We start from the raw sequence: 24,017 nt of genomic DNA on the forward strand, positions 1-24,017 counted from the left end.
CCGGTATATCCAAATGATGGTCATTTGGCCTTGAGATGAAAATAATGGGCAAATTATTTATAAAAATATTCAAAGTAAACTATAAATACCAGTGGGAAGATTAAATCAAATATGGTTTTGCTAAAATTCACATTTGTCCCCAATTATGATTTAATAAAAAGTAGCTGCCTTTAAAGATTTGAGAGTCGTAACAATACATAATTTGAGATTGAAATATTTTTAGACTTAAGTCAAATTGACATGATTAAAAATAAAATTATAGTAACTAAGATATATAAAAAGCTACTGATGGAAATCATTATTAGGTATAGCAATACACTTCCGTTCATCTGAAAAGTCTGGAATTAACTGTCGAAGTAATCCACTTAATTCCAAAATACTCATTTCAGGTACGAGATTTTCTGCTTGTCTGCTTCATTATGGTCTTAAAATGTGGCAACATAAAGACATTAAAACTATTAATTCAGTAGTATAAGAATATATTATTGCTATCAGTCTATATCTATTAATAATTTATAACTTAACCTCTTAAAATTTCATAGGCGATACAATGTCTTTACTCAAAGTAAAGCAACTCTCAGCTCTTATTTGCTGGAAAGAAATATAATCTATATATTTTTATATTCAACTAGATTCAACATTTAGCCATAACCAAATATTATTTTAAATTTTCTTTCAGAAAACTTGAAAAATATTTATATTTCTTGATATTTACTTCTCTTTCTGCCTTCTCTTTTTCATATTGATGCAGTCTTTCTTTTAAATGATTACATTCATTGATTAACTCATTTCTCTCTTGTAGCACAAGCTTTTGCCTTTCACCTTCAGCTTGGTGTTTTTTTACAATAGCATGAAATTCGTCTTGGATATTAATTAATTTCTTTTTGTTATCATCAGCTTTGTTGTGAGCATCTTCCAGTTGCTGTCGAAGCAACATATTTTCACTGTGTAGTTGAGATAATCCCTCATCTACAGATTCCTTTCCCATGTGTTTGTTAACTTTACCATGTTCATTTTGATACATATATTCAACTTCCTCCATTTGACACTGTGTTAGGCTAAGGTCTCCTTGTACAGGCTCTAAAACCGAAGTTTTTTGTCTGAGGGTATCTCTCGGGTGACTGAGCTCAATTTCTAGGCTACTGAATTTACATTTAGCTTTAGAAAGTTGTTGAGAAAGAGTCACATTTTTATCTTTCAGGTTAGATATGTCACAATTAATCTCGTCCTGTAACTCAAACCACTCATCTCTTGCTCTCTGGAAACTAAGTTCTAAGTCTCTTTTTAATGTCTGACTTTCATCATGATCACGTAATGCAGCAGCCAGTCTAGAACGGTATGATTCAACTTCCGCATCCAGTCTTTCCTTGTTTTGCTTTTCACTCTTCAGTTTAGAATTCAGCATTGTATTCTCAGTTGTCAGAACATGCAGTTGTCCTCTATACTGGGATACTGTTTTTGTTAATGCTTCCTCATTCAGTTTCATGGTGTTTTGAAGGTCATCATTCTTTTCTTTCACAATTTTAATGTCCTTAAAATATTTCTTTTCTATTTTCTGGGTATGTTTTTTTATTGTATCTATTTCCAGTCTTAGCCTGGCAATTTCATTCTCCAACATGCGATTTTTATGCAACAGATCTTTTTCTTTTTCGTTACTATGAGAAATCTAAGTAAAATAACAACAACAAAAAAACCCTTTTAGCTAGCACTCAATAAAATGGCATATCATGATTTCCTCTGAAATTAAAGAATACCCTGTACACATTTATACAATGAAAGGTCTATAATAAGTGGATATCCAACTAGACAAAAAGTTGGATCAAAACCTTAAACTTTATAGAGCATAAACTCCCAAAAGTTCAAAACTTTATTTGAAGACAATGAATCCATGAAAGTAAAAATTAAATCACTAGAGAATTTTTAAGAATCTCAGAATTGGAAAACCTTTCTCTGAATTACAACAAACTCTAAGGCATAAAATAAAACATTAACAAATTTGACTCCATTAAAAAATCTGAGTTTACATTCGGATATCTGACCTATACCTTACAGTAAGAGTCAGCTCTACGTATAGTTGGACAGATGAAATTTCCCAAATTTCTTTAAGTTCCTATTTCCTGAGAATGTTCTATAGATGATCTACTTTTCTGACATTTTTATAATCAGTTATAAGAATTACATTTATTGACATAAATCTAGGCATTGTGCTGAGCACTTCTATGCACACCAATGAACTCATGTGGTTGTCACAATTCTGAAAAGGAGAGGTTAAAAATAAAAACAAGCTGCAGGATGTTGCCCAGCTCTCGGACTCTATTTCTAATGATCCTCCACCAAATCAGTGTTACTTCTGTGGTGTAAATATATAAATATTAAAGATGTCTTTTATTTCAAAACACTAAGGGCAAATAAGATAAAATATAAATTGTATGTAAAACATATAAAATAATTTTAAAATATAATAAAATATTTAAAATATATAAAATAAAATATATAAAATATAATTTTATCTTACTCTAAGAGCTCTTAGAAAATCGTGAGAATATTTGCTATTGCAATACCTTTTGTTCTCTCTTCATAATGCTTGAAACAGTAATCAATGTAAAATAGGGGCAAATACAGTTAACTATTTTACTAAGACCAAATACTTATCAATAAATTATTACTAAGTATATATTGTGGCATATCATTGTTTTCAAAGCTCCTCGTACTGAAATAAGATACCATGAGGAAGAAACTGTTATTCTTCTCAAAAGTGAGAAGAATAGCATCGAAAATACTGTCTATGAACTGGCAATTGGTTTCCTCCTTACCTGTCAGAGGAAATAATGAACTAACCTCTGCATTAATATATCAAGGGAATAAAATAACTTCCAAAAACTAGAACATTTATTGTTAGTAGCAAGGATTTTGAGATAATGGAAAGATCATCAATTCCTTTGGAAAATATTAAAAGCCTCTTCTTTGGATGAGGCCATTGTGAATGTTGCCACTTGACTGTTGCAGACAAACGGAGCTGAATCAAGAACATCACTGCATGCAATGGGCCAAAAATACCACCCCCACTCCCACCCCCAAAATATATATACACACATGTATCGATTAAAAATCCTCTCTACTTTCCAAGATGCAGATAACTGTTTTTTTTAAATATACACACATACAAATACATAAACACAGATATGTGAAAATGACCAAAGAAAATACCTCAGAATTCATTTTCTTTAGAGCCATTCCTAGGTTCTTTTGTTTGCAAAGCTGATTGTTCAGAATCTCATCTTGCATTATTTTGGCATTCTGTTCTTGAAAAAGTTGCCTCTGGGTATCATTTCGCTCTTGTATAACCTAGAAAGATATTAAGTTTTTGGTATAACAGCACTGGAAAAAAGTCTAAAAGGTTAATTAAAAGTAGAATCTTTAAAAAAAAAAATGTTAAAAGTAAGGAGCCTATTAAAATGCAAGGACCTTTATCCCTCAAGAATTACTCAAATTTTAATTGTATAAATGACAGAGCTAAATTCATCAAAGAGCAAAAAAACAGTTATTAAATACAGTAAATACAGTATTGTGGAAAAAATTTCTTTACAAAACATTAAAATAGTTTCATTATAGGTTCAAAGCTATTTTACTTGTATTCTAACATAAAAATACCTAAATTAACATTTATGTTAATAATTAAGCTCAACTTACCCTCCATTCCTTCATATATTGAGCATCCATTACATGCCCAGATTTATAATAAATAATTTTAGCTATCAATGTTATAGCTCATTTCTAAGATGAGATAACCTTTTTGCTTTGTTTTAAACCTAAATAACATATATCAAATCATAGGACCATTACAAGTATTGATGAAATAAAGTTAGAAATATAAAATTTTCACCTGATCCAAATTATTTCTTACTGTCCTCAATTCCATATTTAGTGTCCTCAGAGTCAGTTCAAGTTGTTGTTTCACTTCAACTTCTTTGCTATACTCCTCTTCCTTTCTTCTTAACTGTTCCCTGATTTTTTCATACAGCATATAGGCATTTCTTTTCTTCTCTTCTTCTTGTTTTAAGGTAAATCTGAAGTTAAATAACTTATCTTAAAATTGATCTTGTTATAAAATAAAAAAAATCATTTTCTGACCTGGCTCTTCATGTGTTGGCATATTGTTCTAATAAAATTTCTATATACTTGAAATCTTTTTTTCCAGTTCTCCTGTTTTTAGTTTCTCACTTCAATTCTTCCAAGTACATATATACTTGAAACGTAGTGATGAAAGAACATTCTGCCAATTGGTAAGTTTCTGAAACTAATCACTCTGGTAAATATTATGAAAAAAATGTTGAAAATTATACAGTTAAATTACAAGTTGAAAATTACCTTTTTTTTCCTGACCAGTTATAAATACTCCTCAATTAGGATAGATCATTTAGCGGTAATTAATTTAAAAGAAATTACTTTTAATGAACAAGTTCATAAATTCACTAGAAATAAATTTTCATCTTCATGAAATAGTGCAGGTATCCCTAAAAATGATTTACAGTGTAGGAAAAGCACCTTCAGAGGTCTTTCACACAACATATACCTGCAGATTACTATAAACCAAGACTAGGCTAAGGATTTTTTTTTTTTTTTTTTTTTTTTTTTTTGAGACAGAGTCTCACTCTGTTGCCGTGGCATCAGCCTAGCTCACAGCAACCTCAAACTCCTGGACTCATGCAATCCTACTGTCTCAGCCATCCAAGTAGCTGGGACCACAGGCATGGGCCACCATGCCCAGCTAATTTTTTCTATATATTTTTAGTTGTCCAGCTAATTTCTTTCTATTTTTAGTAGAGACGGGGTCTCGCTCTTGCTCAGGCTGGTCTCAAACTCCTGAGCCCAAACGATCCATCTGCTTCGGCCTCCCAGAGTGCTAGGATTATAGATGTGAGCCACCGTGCCAGGCCTACGCTAAGGATTTTAATATTTGTTACTTCACACTTCTTATGTTTCTTCTTTTGGTAATACATTCAGTTTATCTTGCTGATTATTATGTATTTTATAAAGAATTTTAAAATCACTTTGGAATAAGATCTAATATTAAATTAAATAACAAAAATAATATGTGTTTTCAACATAGAACTTCAAATTAATTTTATCTGTATAGGATAAGGAAACAGATGTTGAATAACCTAATCAGTAATCATTTCCCATTTTACTTTCTATTTCATGCATATTAAGAATAATACTGTATAAATGTTTAAAAAACTATTCTGCATTGAGAAAAATGGCCAATTCTTACTCTATTGGTTGAACTGTAGATTAATACAAATGTTCTTAAGAACAATTTAAAAACATTGATCAAAAGCCTTTTTTAAAACATTCTTATACTTTAACCAAATAATTCTATATTGAAGAATTTATTCAAAGTAAACAATTAAAAATGTAAAAAAGACACAAAAAAAGACATTCCTTGCAGCATTAATTATAATACAAAAGTTTTAAAACCCAAAATACAATTTGTTAAATAAATAATGAGATTTCTATATGGTAGACTTCTATATAGCCAGTAAAATTATGATTTAAAAGAATATGCATTTAATTAGTGGTAGAAATATTCAAGTTAAAAACTCATTATATTATTTCTAAAAATTTCACACTCAATATTAAGACTAAGAAGTTGTCTCCCCTGTTAAATCCCAGAAGGCAAATCAGTAATCACAAAAATTCTCCTACATATCTTGAGTATAAAGTAAACAGTTCAAACATTTCTTTAAAAGAAAGATCCCATACCTCAGACTGCAGACTTCTTGCTCCCAAGAAACTTTTTGGTGCTCTAATTGTGATTTTATCTCTTTTGTTTCAGATAGCTCCTTTTGTAGTACACTAACCTTTTTTTCCATTTTTTTAATTTTTACTATAAGTCGTTCACAGTGATTTTTTTTAAGTTCTATTAATCTTTCATATGAAAGAACTGCATCCTGGATTTTCAATAGGCTAACACAATCTGCCTCAGGGAGAATAAAAAGTTAGAAATAAAATATATCAGTACGTTTTGGATATAAAGGACTGTGCATTTTAACATTCACTCATTCATACACTGAACAAGTATTTATTGTGTGTGCATTAAGTGGACTATATTAAGCTATGCAGTTAAAACAGACAAGACCTCTGCTCTTGTTTAGCTTAAAGTATAGTGAAGACAAAAACAACAAAAAAAGCGACAATTATAAATTCAGACAGATGCTATAGGAAAACAGAGTTCTGTGATCACATAAGAGAATTTGATCCATACTGGGCCCAGGGAAGACACGGCAATGCTGAGAAGTGAAGGATGAGAAGGAAGCAGTGAAGCAAAGGGGGAAGAAAAGCATTCTCGTGAGTCGACAGCAGGTGCTGAAGCTCTGTTGTACTCTGCTCTGGCCACAATGGAGTAACAGGTACTGATTTTCCTTCTTATCTGAAATAACCAAAACCAACCAGACAAAATACATAAAACAATGATTTTCAAGACAGTGGACTTTAGCCAGTGAAGACACTGGCCCCTGAAAGACAGGAAACAAATGAAATAAGCCCAAGGAATGGCCCAGCTCCCTGCCTTGACCGAGTTTCCAAGCCATGACAGAGGGAGAAAAAACTGAGGCGGAGTTTATCACACTCCCTGAGTTGCAGTGATGAACCTGAAAGTCTGGATCCATACCTCACATCATAAACTAAAAGGAAGATGGAGCACAGATCTAAACATAAGAACTAAAACAATAAAATTTCTAAAAGAAAGCATAGGAGAAATCTTTGTAACTTTGTGCTAGGCAAAGATTTCTTGGATATGACACAAAAAGCTAAATCCATAATTGAACAGACAGATTAAATGAACTTTATCAAAATTAAACAATTCTGCTTTTCAAAAGATACTATTAAGAGAATACTCAAGCCACAAACTGAAAAACAAACCTTGCAAAACACATAGCTAATAAAGGAATAGTATCCAGAATATATAAAGAACTCTTAAAACTCAACAAATAAGAAAATAAACAACCTAATTTTTTAAATGGCAAAAGGTCACTAAAGAAGATATACAGATGGAAAATAAGCACATGAGACAATGTTCAACTTTATTAGTCATTAGGGGAATACACGTTAAAACCATAATGATATGCACAATACACACACATCAGAATGGCTAAAAACAAAAAAAATAACTGGCAATTCCAAGTGTTTGTGATAATACAGAGCAACTGGAACTGTCATATACTGCTGATGGGAATGGAAAATGGTACAAATACTTCAGAAAACAATTTATTAGTTTTTTTAATAAGGGAATTTAAAGGAGCATGAGGAGACTGTTGTGAGTGATGGATGTGCTAACTCTCTTGATTACAGTAATGGCTTCACATGTGTATACACACACGGAAACTTATCAAATTGTACATTTTGTATATGTGCAGTTTATCATACATCAATTATACCCTACTAAAGCTACTGACTGCAGGTACAAACACTGTCTGGGACCCAGAGAGTGAGAAGGGCATGGAATGATACAGGATAAAACCAGAGGACTGAGATCTCTAACCTTATAGCAGTGAGAAGTGGTAGCTGGGTTTTAAGCAAGGGGGTAACATGATCAGATCTGCATTTTTTTTTAAATATGTAACTATGATTGCAGAGTAGACCAGGGTTTCAGGAGGTGGGGCAGCAGAGATAACGGTTCTAAGGTTACTGCAGTATTCCAGCTGGGAGACAATGGTAACATGAACTTGAATAAAGGCATAGAAGAGCAGGAGAGCCAACAAAAACACTGGGAGTGCCACTCACACTGAGAAAAAAAAAGCACAGTGGAATTTTGGCTGAGAGTGTACAATATACCACAGTTATTCTATTTTAACATAAAGCTTATTTTTTATATGAGTATCACTACAAAATATCAGTGCTGTATGGTGCAGTACTAAGCAATGTGTACATACACTACTACAGGATTCATGAAAAAGGCCTTGTACTTATGCCATGGTCCTACCTTTACAATCCATTCCAAGTTGTTCAATGAGCGACATAAAGTTCTTGTAATTCGAGGAAGGTAACTCACAATCCTCTGAGACTATTTCAGATGACTGAGTTAAGTCATCAAGGTCATCCCTAGGAAGTATTTGGCTTTTGACCTATAAAATAAATGACACTGTTTCAAAATGCCCCCAAAATATTTATAGCACATACTAAATGTACAGAAATGGTAATTATACATCTTTTTATATCAACAAAAACATACGTACTTCTTAAAATAACTGATTTTTGCTAAAAGGATATGTGTATCAATGGCTATTGTTTCTTAATCATTTTTTCAAAGGTAATGTCCTCACAAAAAAGATTCTCTATTTTTTCACCTTACCTTTTATAATGTATTTTTAACAGTAATATTTTTGATAATTTATTTGTTACAATACCGTGTTCTTTTCCTCAGATGTTTCCTCTGCAGGCCTAAAAAGACAAACAATTCATTTCAGGTAAATAACAAATACACATTAAATAAAATACAAAGAATATCTACAATTATTGCCTTTTAATATAAAATTTCTGCACTTGGGAAAAACATATTACTTGCATTATGTTACAGAAATAAATATACCAGGTTTTTTGTTATTGTCCTTTTCAGTAAAGACAAGCTTTTTACTGGCACAGATACCTATTTAGAAAATATTCATTAAGTCCTTATATGAGGGAAAACCTTTTGAAATGATATTAGTTAGCATTTTCAGGATTTACTATACAGTTACTATGCATTGTTCTGAGCACTGTACATGTGTGAAACTCAATTTAATACAACAATTCTGTGAGGTAGGTAACATATTAGGTATTTTATTAAAAAAAAGAAAATAGGAACAGGCTAAGTAACTTGCCCAAACCCATATAGCTGGTCAGTAGCAGATCCAGCATTCAAACTCAAGATATCTAGCTCCAAACTACGTATTTCACAATATGCTGTGAAAGCAATATTTATTTTTTATTGTTTTTAAGTGACATGACAGCAGAGGAATCCATTTAATCATTCCATTTCTGGCCATAATTATAAATAATAATTTCTGAATATTGCAACTATTTTTTAAATGAAAAGACTTTATAACTAGGCAATTTACTTTCAATAAACTAAAAATTATTTCTGAAGAAACTCATCAACGGGCATTCATTCATCTATTCAACTGTCTATTCCTGCATTTAACACATACTTAATGGGCACACAATATATGTCAATGACACTGCTGGTACAGGGAAACATGCTTTTTATACTGTAGAACTTTATAATCACAAACTAATAATCTGCAATAGATTATCGATAGTTTTCTTTTCTATTATATGTAAACAAAATCTTCCTCTCTTCCCTAGAATCTAAACTATAAAGCTGATACACCTGATATTTTACAGTTCCTTACAAAATCATAGCTATTCATGATGCTACCATCTAAAGTACTGTAACATACACAATTATCAAGGAGTGTTTTCTGTTCAGTACGGCCTAAGTGTTCATATGTTTATGATTACATCATTTTTAAAAATCTATGTATGATACCTTAACTTTTAAGTCATCGTATGCATGTTCAGTTATATCAGAATATTTCATTTCTGAACCAATTCTGAAAAAAACAATCTCTTACCATAAAACTATACATGAAGTACTATGGACAATTAGTTTACCACAAATCTTTGAAAGATAACACAGCAACCTTTCTAATGTTTAGACATGCAAAGAAAACTAAATTTCATAAACTAAACTTTCATGAACTATCATGAAATTTCATGAACTAAATTTCATGTTCTCTACTGGATCATTCCCAACAGCACACAAACATACTCTAATAGCTTCTAATTTAAAATAAAAATAGAAAGAAAACTCCCTTGAATCCCACATTTTCTTCACTTACCACCCATTTCTCTATTGCCATTCCCAGTACAAACTCTCTTGAGTTGTGGACACTTACTACAGTAAAGTTTCCATGGTTACCATTTACTGAAACTGCTCTGTCAAATTCATTAGTCCTCATTTTACTCAATCTTTCAGCAGCACTGATATAGTTGAGTATTCTCTAGCTTTGGCAGACTACACTATCCTACTTCCAGAAAAAAGGAATCACTGCTAACATCCCTGCACAGGGAAATAAAGAACATACAGACTTTACCTTCCTTCATCTTGATCTGTTACACTCAAACTGCTGTCATCATCCGCTTGCAGTAGGCTACCAGTTAATAAGTTGGTCTCCTCAAACACTGGTGTCATCACAGATTCTTCTGAGGTCCAGCTTTTATTTTCATTTGTCTTTACTTCCTTCATGTGAAGGGCAGGAACACCCCTTTAAAAAAATCCACATAGAAAAGCCAATGTTTTCTAATAATTCTACTAACAAAGAATGAAAAAAATTATAAAATTCCATCCTGTTCTCACATCAATTCATGTATTCAGAAGACAGTTGCGAAGTACCAAGAAAATACAAGGAAATGTATAGTCCCTGCTTCAAAAAACAGGTAAATATATGATTATAATACAATGTGATATGAAGAGGTGATCTATGAAAACTTTATCTGAGCACGAGGAAGGCTTTACAGAAGGGAAGAAATAAAAGAAAAAGGGGGGAGATAACCACTCCACTTAGAGAACAGAGTGTGAGCACAAAGATAAGGCACACGGTATCCAGGTGTTTTCTAGGGACTTGAAAGGAAAAGTGTAAACTACATGGAAGCAAATCATGAGAAATAAATGCTACACTAAACATGATGCTACACTAAAAGGCTGGAGCTCATTGCCTATAAGTAATTCCCCTTAGGCATGGGAGGGATAATAAGACTTGTGCTGTATCTTTGGTTTGGCTTTTAAATATGACGTTTCATTTAAATGAAATTTTGAAAATAGCATGAGGCACATGTAACATGCAAGAAGAAATCAGGAAACTATCTTGGGGGAGAAAAATCTTACTTTTAAAATGCTTACATGTCATTATACTTCAAAAATAGCAATATTTTGACTAGTTATGAGTTCTCTTAAAAATAAAATAATTTGGTAGCTTTTGTACACTTTTAGCCTAGTATCTAATACTAATATAAAAAGCTGAACTTACCTGTAGAAAGTTGTAATTACTTTTTGATGGTGTAAACACATGCATAAGAATATCCCTACCACATACCTACATAAATTTACAGAGACCGAAATGTCCCATTAGAGATTATTATGTTAGCAGCTGAGCATGAGCCCCTAAAAATACCAAAAAACAAAACAAAACAAAAACCTAACAATTATGTACCAAAAAAAAAAAAAATTGGTAGATAACTTTCCTAGTTAAGACTAAGTATCTAAAAAAAAAGGGAGATCTTCCTTGAGAGCAATTCTTAAACAATTTCTCTTGACTCACACTTCAGAAATAAGTCTACAATTCTAGAAATATTTTTCATTTTAAACATAGTTGATGGAAGGTAACTTTTAAACAGAAAACATGTGGTTAAAGTTGCCCCTCAAACTCCGGAAAGGAACGACCTATAGCCATGGTAACAAGGAGTCACCCAGAACCAGTTTTAAACCTAGTTAATCAATGACCATGGGCCTCACTCACCAACCAATCAATGTCAGCCATTTGCTCCTGAGGGACAGTCAGAGACAAACTCACTCCGATAAACACGCCTGGGAGTCCCAGGCAATCCACAATCTCATTCAAATCTCCATGCTGCTACAGATGATGGCAACCCACGTATGCCTGTAAGTCTGCCAATCCATAAACTCCACTCTTCCCAGAAATTGATCAACACTCATGTGCACATATGGTAGCAAAACTCAGCAAAAACCAAGCAGGTGGGAGGGGGAAAGAGGAGACGGGTAAATTCACATCTAACAGGTACAACGCACACTACCTAGGTGATGGGCACATTTATAACTTTGACTCAAACTGCACAAAAGTAATTCATGTAACCAAAGCGTTTGTTTAAAAAAAAAAAAAAAAATCGGCAGCTCCTCTGTCGGAAGAGATTGGCCAGCATAGCTCTCTTACCAGAAAAAGCAAGACATTCTAACCTTGGCTTTTTATTTTAGATATTGAAGGCTTATGGTCCTCTGGAGCAGATTTTTTAAATCCATTAAATTTACCACCTTTATACTGTATTTTTCTTAATAAAATACACATGAAGTTTGCAATTCCTTTGATCTATCTTACCATAATTAAAACTATCATAATTACCAGTAAATGAATAAATAATGAATAACTACATCATTGGGCTTTTCTCCCTAAATGGAAAAACATTAACATAGAGAAGGTAGCTTATGAGAAAGAGTCAACATAATCCAATAGATGCATACAATTGCCGGGTAAAATTGTCAGAATGAACCCATGTGAAACTTTTTACAGTGAGAATTAATATAATGTTTAAAACAATGCACCCAAGGTAAACGACATTTGCTCATTAATAAATATTGATTGACACTTCAATGTGTACAAGGTGGGAGGTGAGGAGCAGTACACAAACCAGGCTAAGATGGACAGGCTAGAAAGGCAGGAGGAAAAACCAGGTGAGTGAGCGACATACTGAAAGCCAAGTGAAGAAAGGGTTAGGGAAGAGAGAGTTTTCCATTGGGTCAAATATTGCGACAGGTCAATCAAATGAAGCCTAAGAAACCATGCCTAGATATATTAATGTGAAAATCAGTGGTAACCTAGAGAAAAACAATTTTGGAGGAGTGATGGGAGTGAAAATTACTGCAGTGAGTTCAAGACTGAATGGAAAGGCAATTTTGAGTCCGTGAGGATAGACAGTTCTTCCCAGGACATCACACCTAAGTGGTACGGTGGTGGATGATCTCATTTTCTTGTTTAGCTGTATTTTTCAATCCTTAGATAATAATTATATAGTATGTTTTAACACTTTAAAGGTTTTTAAAATAATGTACATTTTTAAAAATGCCAGACCAAGGTATTAAATAACAAATTCACAAATTTGTATATATATATATAGAGAGAGAGAGAGAGAGAGAGAGAGAGAACTAAAAGACCCCACAAACACTTCTATATCATATAAGCTGATTATCATTTTGTTCATCCTTATAAGTAAAGACCACAGAAAGATTAAGGTTCAAAGGCAGTATTTCTTGCTTGATAAAAATCACCCCACTCTAGGATATTTTATACTCGTCAAATATACAAAGTAATTGGTCATATTAAAATATTGAATTCTAAAACAAGAAGAGAAATCCAAAAATTAATCTCATTTTGTAAACACAACTTTTGTAAATTATATAACATGAAGTCACTGTTAGAAAATATGCTGTGGTGCATACTGAAATATCTTTTAAAAGAAAGGACAATGGAATGCAAACAGGGTACCTTTAAAAAGAGGATTCACTGCATTAGTAACTCCTTGGTGTTAGTACAGGGGTCAGCAAATCAGTGCTTGAGAGTCAAATCCACAAGCCTGTTTGAACGAGCAAAGTTTTATTGGAACACAGCCATGCCCATTCACATATCCTCTATGACAGATCTTGCACTATATCAGAGACCTTATGGTTCACAAAGGCTAAAATATTTACTAGCTGGCTCTTTACAGAAAAAGTTGGCCAAGTCCTGGTTTAGTAAATTAAAGACCTTTGATGTATTTTAGTAAGTTTTACCCAATATACTGACATGTTTATATGAAATATGGGTCCCCATGTGCAATCCCTTGGCAATATTCAGATTAATTTGAGTGTCCAATATTTAAGCATTCATGCATTAAGAATAAACAGAACCAAAAATTTAATGACTAGCAATTTTGTTAGCAACAAGGTAGAGTGCCATGGTAGCATGTGGCTTCCTTTTGCAAGTCAGCAGATATTACAAGAAGTCTAACAAAATTTGTTTAAGATGTGTCATCAAACTGAATGCTTTAAATATATTTTAATTGTGAAATAATCAATACACTACAGATACAACCTCATTTTAAAATGGTTCCATACCATATTACGTTATGGGTATTGCAATTTATTTCTTTATGTATGGGTATTTAGACTATCTCCAATTTTTTGATGTGACAATGCTATAATAAATATCCTTATCATACACATATTACAGATCCTTAACACATGTTATATACATTTTTTATATATATGACTATTGCATGTTATATATAATATATAATAAATGACCTTAACATCTATGTTTGCGTGTTTGCACAAGCCATGTTTTCCTGTAATACCTAGTTCCAGCAACGAAGCTGTTAGGTTAAAGGAATTACATATTTGAAATTTTGATACATGCTACTGAAGTATCCTTCAAAAAGGATTTACCAATCGCATTTTCCAACAGTGTATGAGAATGCTATTTTCCTCACACTTCCCAACACTGGTTATTATTTTTTTAAAAAAGTATCAGAATGATTGGAAAAATGGCATATCATTATTTGTTAATTTGCATTTTTCTGATTTCTAGGAAAGGCTGACTGTCACTAGTAAAAGTATAAAATTTATTAATCATGAATATTAGCCCAAATTAAGATTAGTTTTATAGTATTGTAATAATTCTGTGCTGTTAAATACTGCTATAGGCTTACCTATCCCACTCTTTATTCTCCTTCCTAGCAAACTGCTGATTATCAGTTTTTCCAATCTTTCCTTGTTGAATTGATCCACCTTTGTCATCGTCATCAGGGGCACCATCATACAGGTTTTCTGGTACTTCCATTTCATTACTTTTGTACTTCTTGCTTTGTTCTTCAACCTTTAATTAAAGCTTCACACTAAGGATTATTGTTATTACTTTTTTCAGTAAAAAGAACTTTTTTCCCTTCATTGATTTTTATCCCTTGACCCAGTTTAATTGTCGTAATTTTAGTCATCAAAATATTTTGTGCTTTATCCTTCTATATCATTATCATATAATTATTATAATTTTATCATGGATATTTTTGTAAATTCTGCTTCATTTCTGTTTAAGTGAATGAAACACAATTTTACAAAATTTCAAAAAGGGCCCTTCTTAATTTTGTGCGTTTATTGCTCATCCACTCTTCAGTACCTAATATGAATTTTCACTCCATTTGATTGGCAGAAACAGAGAAATAAAAATACAAAGACACAAAATGTGTCCTTTTCTGTCTTGACCACCTGGATTTTACCCTAAGCAGGCAGATTCAGAGGCTGTGACATTGTGGGGCTTCCCCTTTTTATACTAAGCTACTCTTTTCCTCATTTTGTTTTATCATTCCTTTTCTCATTTGGATCCTGGGATATCAAAAAAGTGTGGATGCTCACTGAAACCAAAGTTTGCCACAACACAAGGAGCAGAGTGAAATCATGGAGTCGCTGGTATGAAATTCTGGAAAATGAGATGCTTCCCAAATTTCACATGCAATAACCATACAGTTTTATGGCCAGAGGATATACAGTATAAGTAATTATCCGCTTTTTGCCCCATTATCTACTGACAATGGAATTAAAATATGGAAAGATTAAATGATTCATCCCAATCTCCTAAAGTGGCATTACCCAGCATTTTATGACACCAAAAGAGATGACAGAATTCCATAATGTTGAATCAGATACAGTCATCAAATTAATTAGATAAATTAAAAGTAATTTAATACCTTAGTAAGGAGCGGAAGGCCTCATCTACTTTTACTTTTGAAGAAAAATATCTCTAGATTTTTGTCTACCTTTAAAAATCAATGTACAGAACTCAGCTTTCTACTCTGGAGTCAAATACTAAATGTTTGGCTGAGGATTGTTTCTACTTATATAATAAAATCATACATGCCAAAACTTTTTAATAAACAATGTAACGTAAAGGTCTGATTCAACAGAAATGTTTTAGAATGGTGATTTTAAAAATTATGTGAAAGTATTTATATTTGTTTTCAAAAATATTTAAAATGGTCAAAATAGAATTATAAATTCCAACAGTTTGAGTTAAACAAATAAATTAGCATACATGAAAGTATAATAAACAGATTCCTCTGTCTGGGAATATTTTTTTGCAACTCTGAAGGCTAGATACATTTTATACTTCTTCTCAGTCACTGCTTCCTTCCCATATGTTCCCATTTTATTGCTTAAATAAATACAATTCATATTTAAGTCAATAGAAAAAACAAGCCTACCATTTATTACATTTTTTAACAATTTCCTTTATGCTTATCATCATTCACAAGGTCACATGGTCTATGGCTAAATTAGTTTCCCAGTTCATATGCCAATTCGAAGACAGAGAAAGAGACTTAGATCAATTAAGGAACAAAGATTATAAGAAAGTTTTCCTGAACTCCTATCATTCAGATAGTAGAAATAATCTATTTCTACACACACTTACATATTTAAACAACTCCACATTATACGTGAGCTTTTCATAAGTAGAAAATTGGAATGGATTAGACAGTTAACAAAGAGGAAAAACAAAGAGTAGCTACAAGTGAACCTCCATGTCTTTCTGAAGGTGAACTTTTTGTTTCTCCAAAGAAAGGAACTCTACTTTTTTTTAAAACAATACTTAAACTCTTTATTTCACCAACCAGTATTTCTGATTCACTTCTGGATGCTGGAATTAAAAACCTTAGGTGCCTACAAAGCATTCAGACTTTCTATATCCAGAAAAAGGGGCCCAGAGGCAGAAAAGGTCAGACCCTGGCTGTTTTCTGGTGGGAAACGTGGCAAAGATTTCTTCTTTGTACCAATGTGTCAGTTTTCTAACTTGGCCGAAATGCCTTTAAGCTCTCTATCATCCCCAAACTTAGCTCTATGGCATCTATGACAGAAACACTCCTCTCTGATATACATGATGCCATTAAGGAGCAGGGGAAGAGGAGCAGCCAAACTTTTTATTCAGCCAGCAAATGCACTTCTGATTCCGTTTAATGGCAAGGAGTTGCATGACACTGTGCATGTCCTGCCTCTTCCTCAAAGTGAGCTGGGCTGGATTTTTGTGATTGGAAGCATTTCCCATGATAATGGTAAATTAACTGTTATCAAAAATAAAATTGACCCTATCTCTATGAGTAGCATAAGATTTGCTTCCAAGAATCCAGAGATGCCCACATCCCATACCCCACCCAAACCTGGCCACTCCTTATAGACAGCTACATAAGGGAAGCTTAAAACTCTTTTGTCAGCCTTCCTTGGGAGAAGGGAGGGCCCGTACATAGGAAGGTAAGAGATGGATCACCACCAAAAACTATAGATCTACACACTCAGACACACATCCATGCACATTTTCAAGGAAGTTTTTCCTCCCCGTGACTGCAGGATCCCAGAATCCAGCCTCCCTCCGGCCAAGAGACCATGCCTATTTACTGAGCAGGTCCAGAGTAGCCACACACTGCAGAAGGCTCCTACGCTGTGTCATAAGCTGAGGAGGAAGGGGCAAAGAAATGGATATTCATGGGGAACTTTCTTTCTGCCTTAAATTGAATCTACTCAGCAGCACTCTCAGGTCCAGGTGCCTGGAGAGGTTCTGTGGGCACAATACGGTAGATGACCTGATGGTCCCAGCCCACCAAGGTAAGCAGGGAGTGACTGAGTGGGGACCAGGTAGCATCTCTCACAAAGTCTCTGTGGGCTTAGCTTCTAAACACCTCGGAAAGGCCTGAGTCCAGAACAGCAAGTGAGCAGTCTGCACTGAGAGGGGCCAGGCAGGGAGCACTGTGGGGACAGCGCTAGCCCCATGACACAGAGAGTGCAGGGCTGAGCTGCAGCCCCATGACACAGCCTGCACTCTGGGTGTTCATAAGAGAGACAGTCCCAGTCTCATCACCAAAGGCAAGGACTTCATCTTGCTGCAGCTGCCAAGCCAGGGCGCAGGAAGGCAGCCAGAGACACTGCAGCCCCCCGTGATGCCTGCTTGTGACAGCGGGTATCACAGGGCAAAGCTCTACTGTCCACACTGCATGAGAGAAAGAGTCCTTGAGGCAAGAGGCAGTACCACAGGTGACCTGCTCAGCATGAATTCACAGCCATCTGCTGAGCAGGGTCTCAAACCTAGATGTAAAAATCTTTGCCACCACTGACATCCCGTGTGCCAGAGCTCAGGATACTGACTCTAGACACAAGGTCATCATACTCCTACTTGCAGAACTTGCTAACAATCAGTGCCTCACTTTCACCCAGCTACCACAATTCAACAACACCTGAATCAGAAGCCACTAGGATACCTCTGTTCCCCACCAAAGTAAGGTCAGCCACTCCAGCCTCTGTTGGACTCCAGCAGAGCACAACCCTTCGTTGGGGGCAGCACAAGGGTCCTTAAAAAGCCAAAGGGAGCCGGTCCACTAGTGGCCACTCAGGCTGGAGTCCCCAAGTAGAAGCTCCATTGACCAGTGCCAAGCAGCTTCCAACTGCTGCTCTTTACAGTTGGGCACAAGATGGAGAAGGTTCCACTCCCTGGGGAGGGGGCTGGGGGCGGGATTTCCTTCTACATTTCCAGGTTCCCGCTCCAGCCTAAACCGCTCTGAAAGCCTTGGATAAACATCAGAAATTTATAAGAAAAATGATGGTCTTAAGTGACCTAATTGTTCCCATGTAAAAAGAGGATAAATCTAAGTCCACACAAGAATTCAGAGTGCCAAGAGATATGAAATGAATACATAACAAAATACTTTCATCTTATAAACAAAATTGTTGAATTTAAACTTTTTAAGATAACTGAAAGTAAAAAGCAAGAAAGAAAAACACACATAGAAGTGAAACTTTAAAGACCATTTCATTATCAAGGGGTCATTTATCATTTGAAACCCATAAACCATATGTGGTTTAAAACAGTGGTTCTAAATTGATCTGAGAATCCCGGATTCATTCAGGTGGTCCAAGAGGTTAAATAATAATAAATGACATTTGCCATTTTCATTCTCATTCTCTCAGAAGTGTACAGTAGAGTTTTTCAGAGACATCATGTGCCATAATGTCTTATCCCTAATGGCTGATGGGTCACAATATGGTGGACGTGACTAACAGCTATTGGAATGTATGGTGTGCATGCTTGTATTTTAAATTTTTCAGTTATAATTTCTAATATAGTTAATATCAATAGATTTAACCCACTTAAACAAAAGCTCTTTAGAATACCCAATCATTTTGATTTTTATCATAACGAAGAGAGTTTAATTAAATCTGTCACAGTCGTATGATGAAATACTATGAAGAACTTAAACCAGAGCTTCTTGTGTCAATGTGGATATGAAAAATATAATTGCTAAACAAACAAAAGAAAGTTGCTGAATATGCACAGTGTACAGTCATTTACATTAAATTTTATGACATGAAACAAATTCTACCTATTATTCATCACTATACACATATGTAGTAAGATGTTTTAAAAGTTCAGGGGAATGATAAATACCCAATACAGCGTGTTGGTTAACTCTATGCAATAATTTTAATAGTAAAAAGAACCCTAAGGCCAAAAAGTTTCAGAATCACTGTCTCAAAAGTCTGCATCTACCATACATTCATTAAGGGATGTTAATTACTTCCCTTACTTTTTATGATCAAAGATACCACCCCCCCAACACAGAGTCTGCTAATCAGAACATCTGACTGGATTAAGATCATCACTGTAACAGCACTAAGATAAAATAATTAAAGTGAAAACACAATTGACATGTTACCAAGTGAAGTGTTCCTCTAGGTAAAGATCAGAATTCCAATAAGCATGTGAAACACTGAAAAATCATATAGTCTCATAATTTACCTCTGTGGATCCCTAACAAGTGTAAGGATTGATTCCAAACTGGGAACATTAGGGTGTCAGAACATAAATGTAGAGACATCTCAGTGAAAATTCACATTTTTAAAATCTCTTTTCCTTATGCTTGTCAGTGTCTTTTTATGAAACGTGGATACCAACAATAACATCTGTAGTATTTACATCAAATCCTTCCATCAAATTTGAGAAAAAGAAATAATTAGGAATAAGAGTACTTTAATGTACTTCCTTCCAGAGTTAAATTTGTGTTGGAAAATTTATCTGATGTGGATGTTTGTATGACCTTCACTCTTACTGCTCTACTCCGAATAGGATCTTTCATTTCAATGGTAGGCTGAATGGGCTCGAAACAAAGTGTTTAACAAATAATATATATTTCATACAACATATAGTAACTAATTCAAGATAAAAATATAAAAGTTATTACCTTCAAGTGAGGATATTTCTCAGGAGACTCAAAAAGCAAATGGAACATACAGTCAATTATAGGTAAATGGAACATACAGTCAATTATAGGTAAATGTGACAAAGCCAACCACACCTTCATGCAGTCAGTATGGAGCTGAATCCTCATGTTTGCCTTTGAAAATTACAACTTTAGATTTTGGGTTTTTGTTGTTTTTTGTTGTTGCTGTTAGTGCAGCAAAATGACGAGAAAGAAGAAAATATGAATATAGTTTTAATACCACACGAGATTAAGATTTCAAAAATGAGATTACATTTCAAATAACTACAACTAAAATTAAAAAGTACATATACAGTAATGTGAACATGCTGATTGATAAGAATAGTGATCATTAATCAGAGGAGCAAATCCTGACCCTGAGAGGATAAATGTCAAAGCTGATGGTAGGATGTTTCAGCATATCTTTAATGCAACCTATCACAGTCATTTCTACCACTATACTACAAAGTATTTATCATGTTCTTCAATTTGTCCTGCCATTTAGGAAGTACACAGTTGTGATGACAGTATAAATCAGGGTAAAGAAAGATGTGGAATATGAAAAATTACTATTCTTATTTTTGATTAAAAAAGTGACTGTTGAAAGACTCACCCAGAGACACCAGGTGACTGACGTTCTCCAGCATCACACCTCCAAGATGCGACCAGCAGGGACCACACTTTCTCGATGAAGTCCACAGCCAAATCCTCGAAGGTCACCAATTCCTAAAAACATGGTACACCTTCTGGTTCAGCCTCTGTCATTCCCCAAAATGCCTACAGGCAATGGCAGAGAATGCCAACGTGGGAAAGGGCAGTTGTGTGCATGAAAAGTTCACACCCTATGTGAGATCCAGTCAAAAGTTTTTCCGGGCTGACTCGGCATGTGACTTTCAGATACTTCACAGAGACATGTACAGTCTCAATACGTGATGACCTCATTTTTAAGGAACATTTCATGAGGTGTGGTGTGAGATAACCCAGTCCTTCCAAACTAATATGTTAATTCTGACTTCAGACCAGTGATTGTAAAATCTGTGCTTGGGAATTCATAAACTCTTCTCTCAAAATTTTAATTAAATCTGGGGTAATCATAGGCAAGTGTATTAACTATGCCTTATATTTTCTGATTCTTTGACATCTTAGGGTCTTGCTGGCCCTGGACTGCCCCTCCCAGATCTAATCAATTCTCAGAGCAAACAACTCTCCTGTGATTACCTTTTATGTGCATACTAATCAATCCAGAGTCCACACCACACAGTGACATCCTCTCCTGGGCTCTCATGCGTCAGGCCACTACCCCCCCTACCTAATCACCCCAGGGCCAGGTATCAGACAACCAGAGACAGACCCTACACCCAGAGGCTCAAATTATTCAAACTGAAATTATTCAAACCAGCCGATCCTAAACCTGCTTCCCTGCCCTGCCCTCTCTTTCCCGAGGAAACCACAATCAAGGCTCTTGTGCACGTTTTTTCCTTCCCAGTGCATCCTTGCTGGGCCTGGTATTCCTCCCTGTGGGCTCCTCTGGTGTGGGGTGCCCACTTCTCTGGATGCATGAGTATAAAAAACTATCTTTTTAATGTAAATCGCCCCCTGATCTGTTGGCCTCACGGTACCTGAATAATAATTACAACTATATTTTAAAATAATTGGTTCAGGGAGCAGGGTGGTTTGGCCTCAGATTGGAATGACATGCCACTGGACTACTGTTCACTTGCCATGTGGCTACACTAGATGGCAGTGGAAGCCTGGAAGGGGACCACCTCCTGGGGTGCTTGGCTTGTGCTTGGCTGCAACTGCTGTTGTTTCACTTGTCAGGTGGTGGTGTGTACTCCCATCTGAAATTTGAAATACAAAATCTGAGTCCTGCCTTAGTTCTAATGTGAACCGTATTACTTGCCTCTCCATCCCCAAATAATGACAAAACTGCTTTCAAAAGATAAGCAATATCCATGATCTGCCACTTACCAAAGGTGACTCTGGGCAAATTCTTCCTGAAGATGAACCTCACAATATTCATGATTTAATCCTACCACTCTGGGAGGCCAAGGCAAGTGGATTGCTTGAGGTCAGGATTTCAAGACCAGCCTGAGTAGGAGCGAGACTCCCTCTCTACTAAAAAATAGGGAAAAAAATTTAGCCAGGCAACTAAAAATAGAAAAAATTAGCTGGGCATGGTGGCCACACCTGTAGTCCCAGCTACTTGGGAGTCTGAGGCAGGAGGATCACTTGAGCCCAGGAGTTGCTGTGAGCTACGCTGATGCCATGGCACTCCAGTCGGGGCAACAGAGTGAGACTGTCTCAAAAACAAACAAACAAACAAAAAAAACTCGTGATTTAAATGGTTTAATAAACTCTTAAGAGTCTGGACTGATTAAATAAACTAATAGCTAAAATGTTTCGTAAAGTATATAATGAAAATCTGCAAAATAAAATCTACAAAGATATTTATTACTCATTAGAATGTCAGAGAAACTTGCTGCAATGTCCACCACTCCACGTGGGTGAATAGACTTTTAAGAACACAGGGTCAGTAGCTGCTGCCTCTCACATATGAACAAAAATCAGGGGTTCGTTACCAGACACGAGGACAGACAGGATTACCTTCAAAGCCTGTGGTTCCCGGTGCAGCTGTACTGAAAGACATTCCTGGCCTGACCCTTCCTGTAGGCCAAAGTCTCCTTTCCCCTGTTTTCTCTAGGATCTCACAGCTTCAATTATCACCATCTCTCCTGAGCTGCCTCCCGTCTCCCTGCTCATGGAGTAGTAGAAGCCTCTTGATGGGAACAGGTCGCTCCATCCTTCAGAAATGGCCACAGTTTTCTTTATTTTAAGTCCTGCAGTTCTCCTCTATGCAAAGCTAACCTTCAGGAAACTTTCTGTGCTTTCCGGTTTCTGAAGAAAGATTGCTTACCAATGGAGAAACTGGGTATTTGGGGGCAAGGACAGACAAAAGTAATTTATTTAAGTTTTTTGGAGTTTTCTAAATGTTCAATTACATTCTGTTAAAACAAAAATAAAATCACTATATATATACACACACACATACACAAAGACTCCTCCTGCCCTTTGCCCTGTCCCCCAGAAGCACTCCTCTGTCCCTCCCTCTCCATGCCCCACCCTCCAGACCACATAGCCTCACCCTGCACCTGCCGCCCTGGACTGGGAGCTCACCTAAGGCACACCAGGACGTCGAGCTGGCGACAGTAGGCACAGTGCCAGGTTGTAGTTGCTCATCCTCGATGCTGGTCGCTGCAGCATGTGCAGGCCGAGAAGGAGCAGGGGTGGGTTGGCGCAGTCAGGCAGGCCCTCGGGCCAGGCGGGCAGGTTGCTCGGGGACATTGAGGACGACAGGAAGTAGCCCCAAGAGCTAGCGCTAGCAACCCAGCTGAGGCTGTGGCTCGCATGCCAGGCGCAAGCAGTGGCGCCCGGAAACCCCCGGGCTTGCTGCGCCTCCAACAGCACTGATCCCCGGACCGGGCGCCTAGACCTGGGCCAAGCCCGGGGGTCAACCAGGCCATGGCAGCAGCACATAGGGGTGGGAACCGACTGCTCAGCACAGTTCCTGAGGACTGCAGGAGTGCCCAGCACCCCCGGACCTCGCGCTCCGCGTGCGCGCCGAGGCGGTGCAGGCGCTGACTGGTGCTGTCCCGGGGTGTTCGCACGCTTTGCCCGAGGGCCCCACCGCCCCGCGCCAGCTCCTCCTCGGTCTGCGCCTGGAGCATGGGGTCGGCGGTGGTGGCCACTGGTGGCAGCGAATATGGGAGCTGAGCAGCTGCTTTCTGGCACTGTGTCTGTAGCCAGGCCATTGGCCTGAGGGGTCTGGCACCTGGGTGCCTGCTGCTGGGGCGCAGCGGGATGGGGGTTGCAGAGGTTGCTCCCCTCCATTCCCCGCCCCTGTCCAGACTGCAGCGAGC

The 24,017-nt window shown here is 36.2% G+C and overlaps 1 protein-coding gene and 1 pseudogene across 1 annotated transcript in view; both read right to left on the reverse strand.

Annotated features, from left to right (window-relative positions):
- The window catches only part of ANKRD30A (ankyrin repeat domain 30A), a 29,693-nt gene extending 12,396 nt beyond the window's left edge, over positions 1-17,297 (reverse strand). The window contains exons 1-10 of the mRNA XM_069458627.1: positions 17,246-17,297; positions 16,374-16,426; positions 14,515-14,681; positions 10,134-10,304; positions 8,406-8,439; positions 7,982-8,123; positions 5,764-5,977; positions 3,884-4,067; positions 3,208-3,345; positions 716-1,666 (exon numbers count right to left, since the gene is read on the reverse strand). Coding sequence (XP_069314728.1) covers positions 716-1,666; positions 3,208-3,345; positions 3,884-4,067; positions 5,764-5,977; positions 7,982-8,123; positions 8,406-8,439; positions 10,134-10,304; positions 14,515-14,681; positions 16,374-16,426; positions 17,246-17,297 — 2,106 coding nt within the window. The remainder of the gene's footprint in view (positions 1-715; positions 1,667-3,207; positions 3,346-3,883; positions 4,068-5,763; positions 5,978-7,981; positions 8,124-8,405; positions 8,440-10,133; positions 10,305-14,514; positions 14,682-16,373; positions 16,427-17,245) is intronic.
- Positions 17,298-17,364: 67 nt separating this feature from the next.
- Positions 17,365-23,337, reverse strand: LOC138375259 (methylosome protein WDR77-like; annotated as a pseudogene).
- Positions 23,338-24,017: the final 680 nt, after the last annotated feature.

Source organism: Eulemur rufifrons, chromosome 25 (genome assembly GCF_041146395.1).
Source record: "Eulemur rufifrons isolate Redbay chromosome 25, OSU_ERuf_1, whole genome shotgun sequence".
In the NCBI taxonomy this organism is placed as follows: domain Eukaryota; kingdom Metazoa; phylum Chordata; class Mammalia; order Primates; family Lemuridae; genus Eulemur; species Eulemur rufifrons.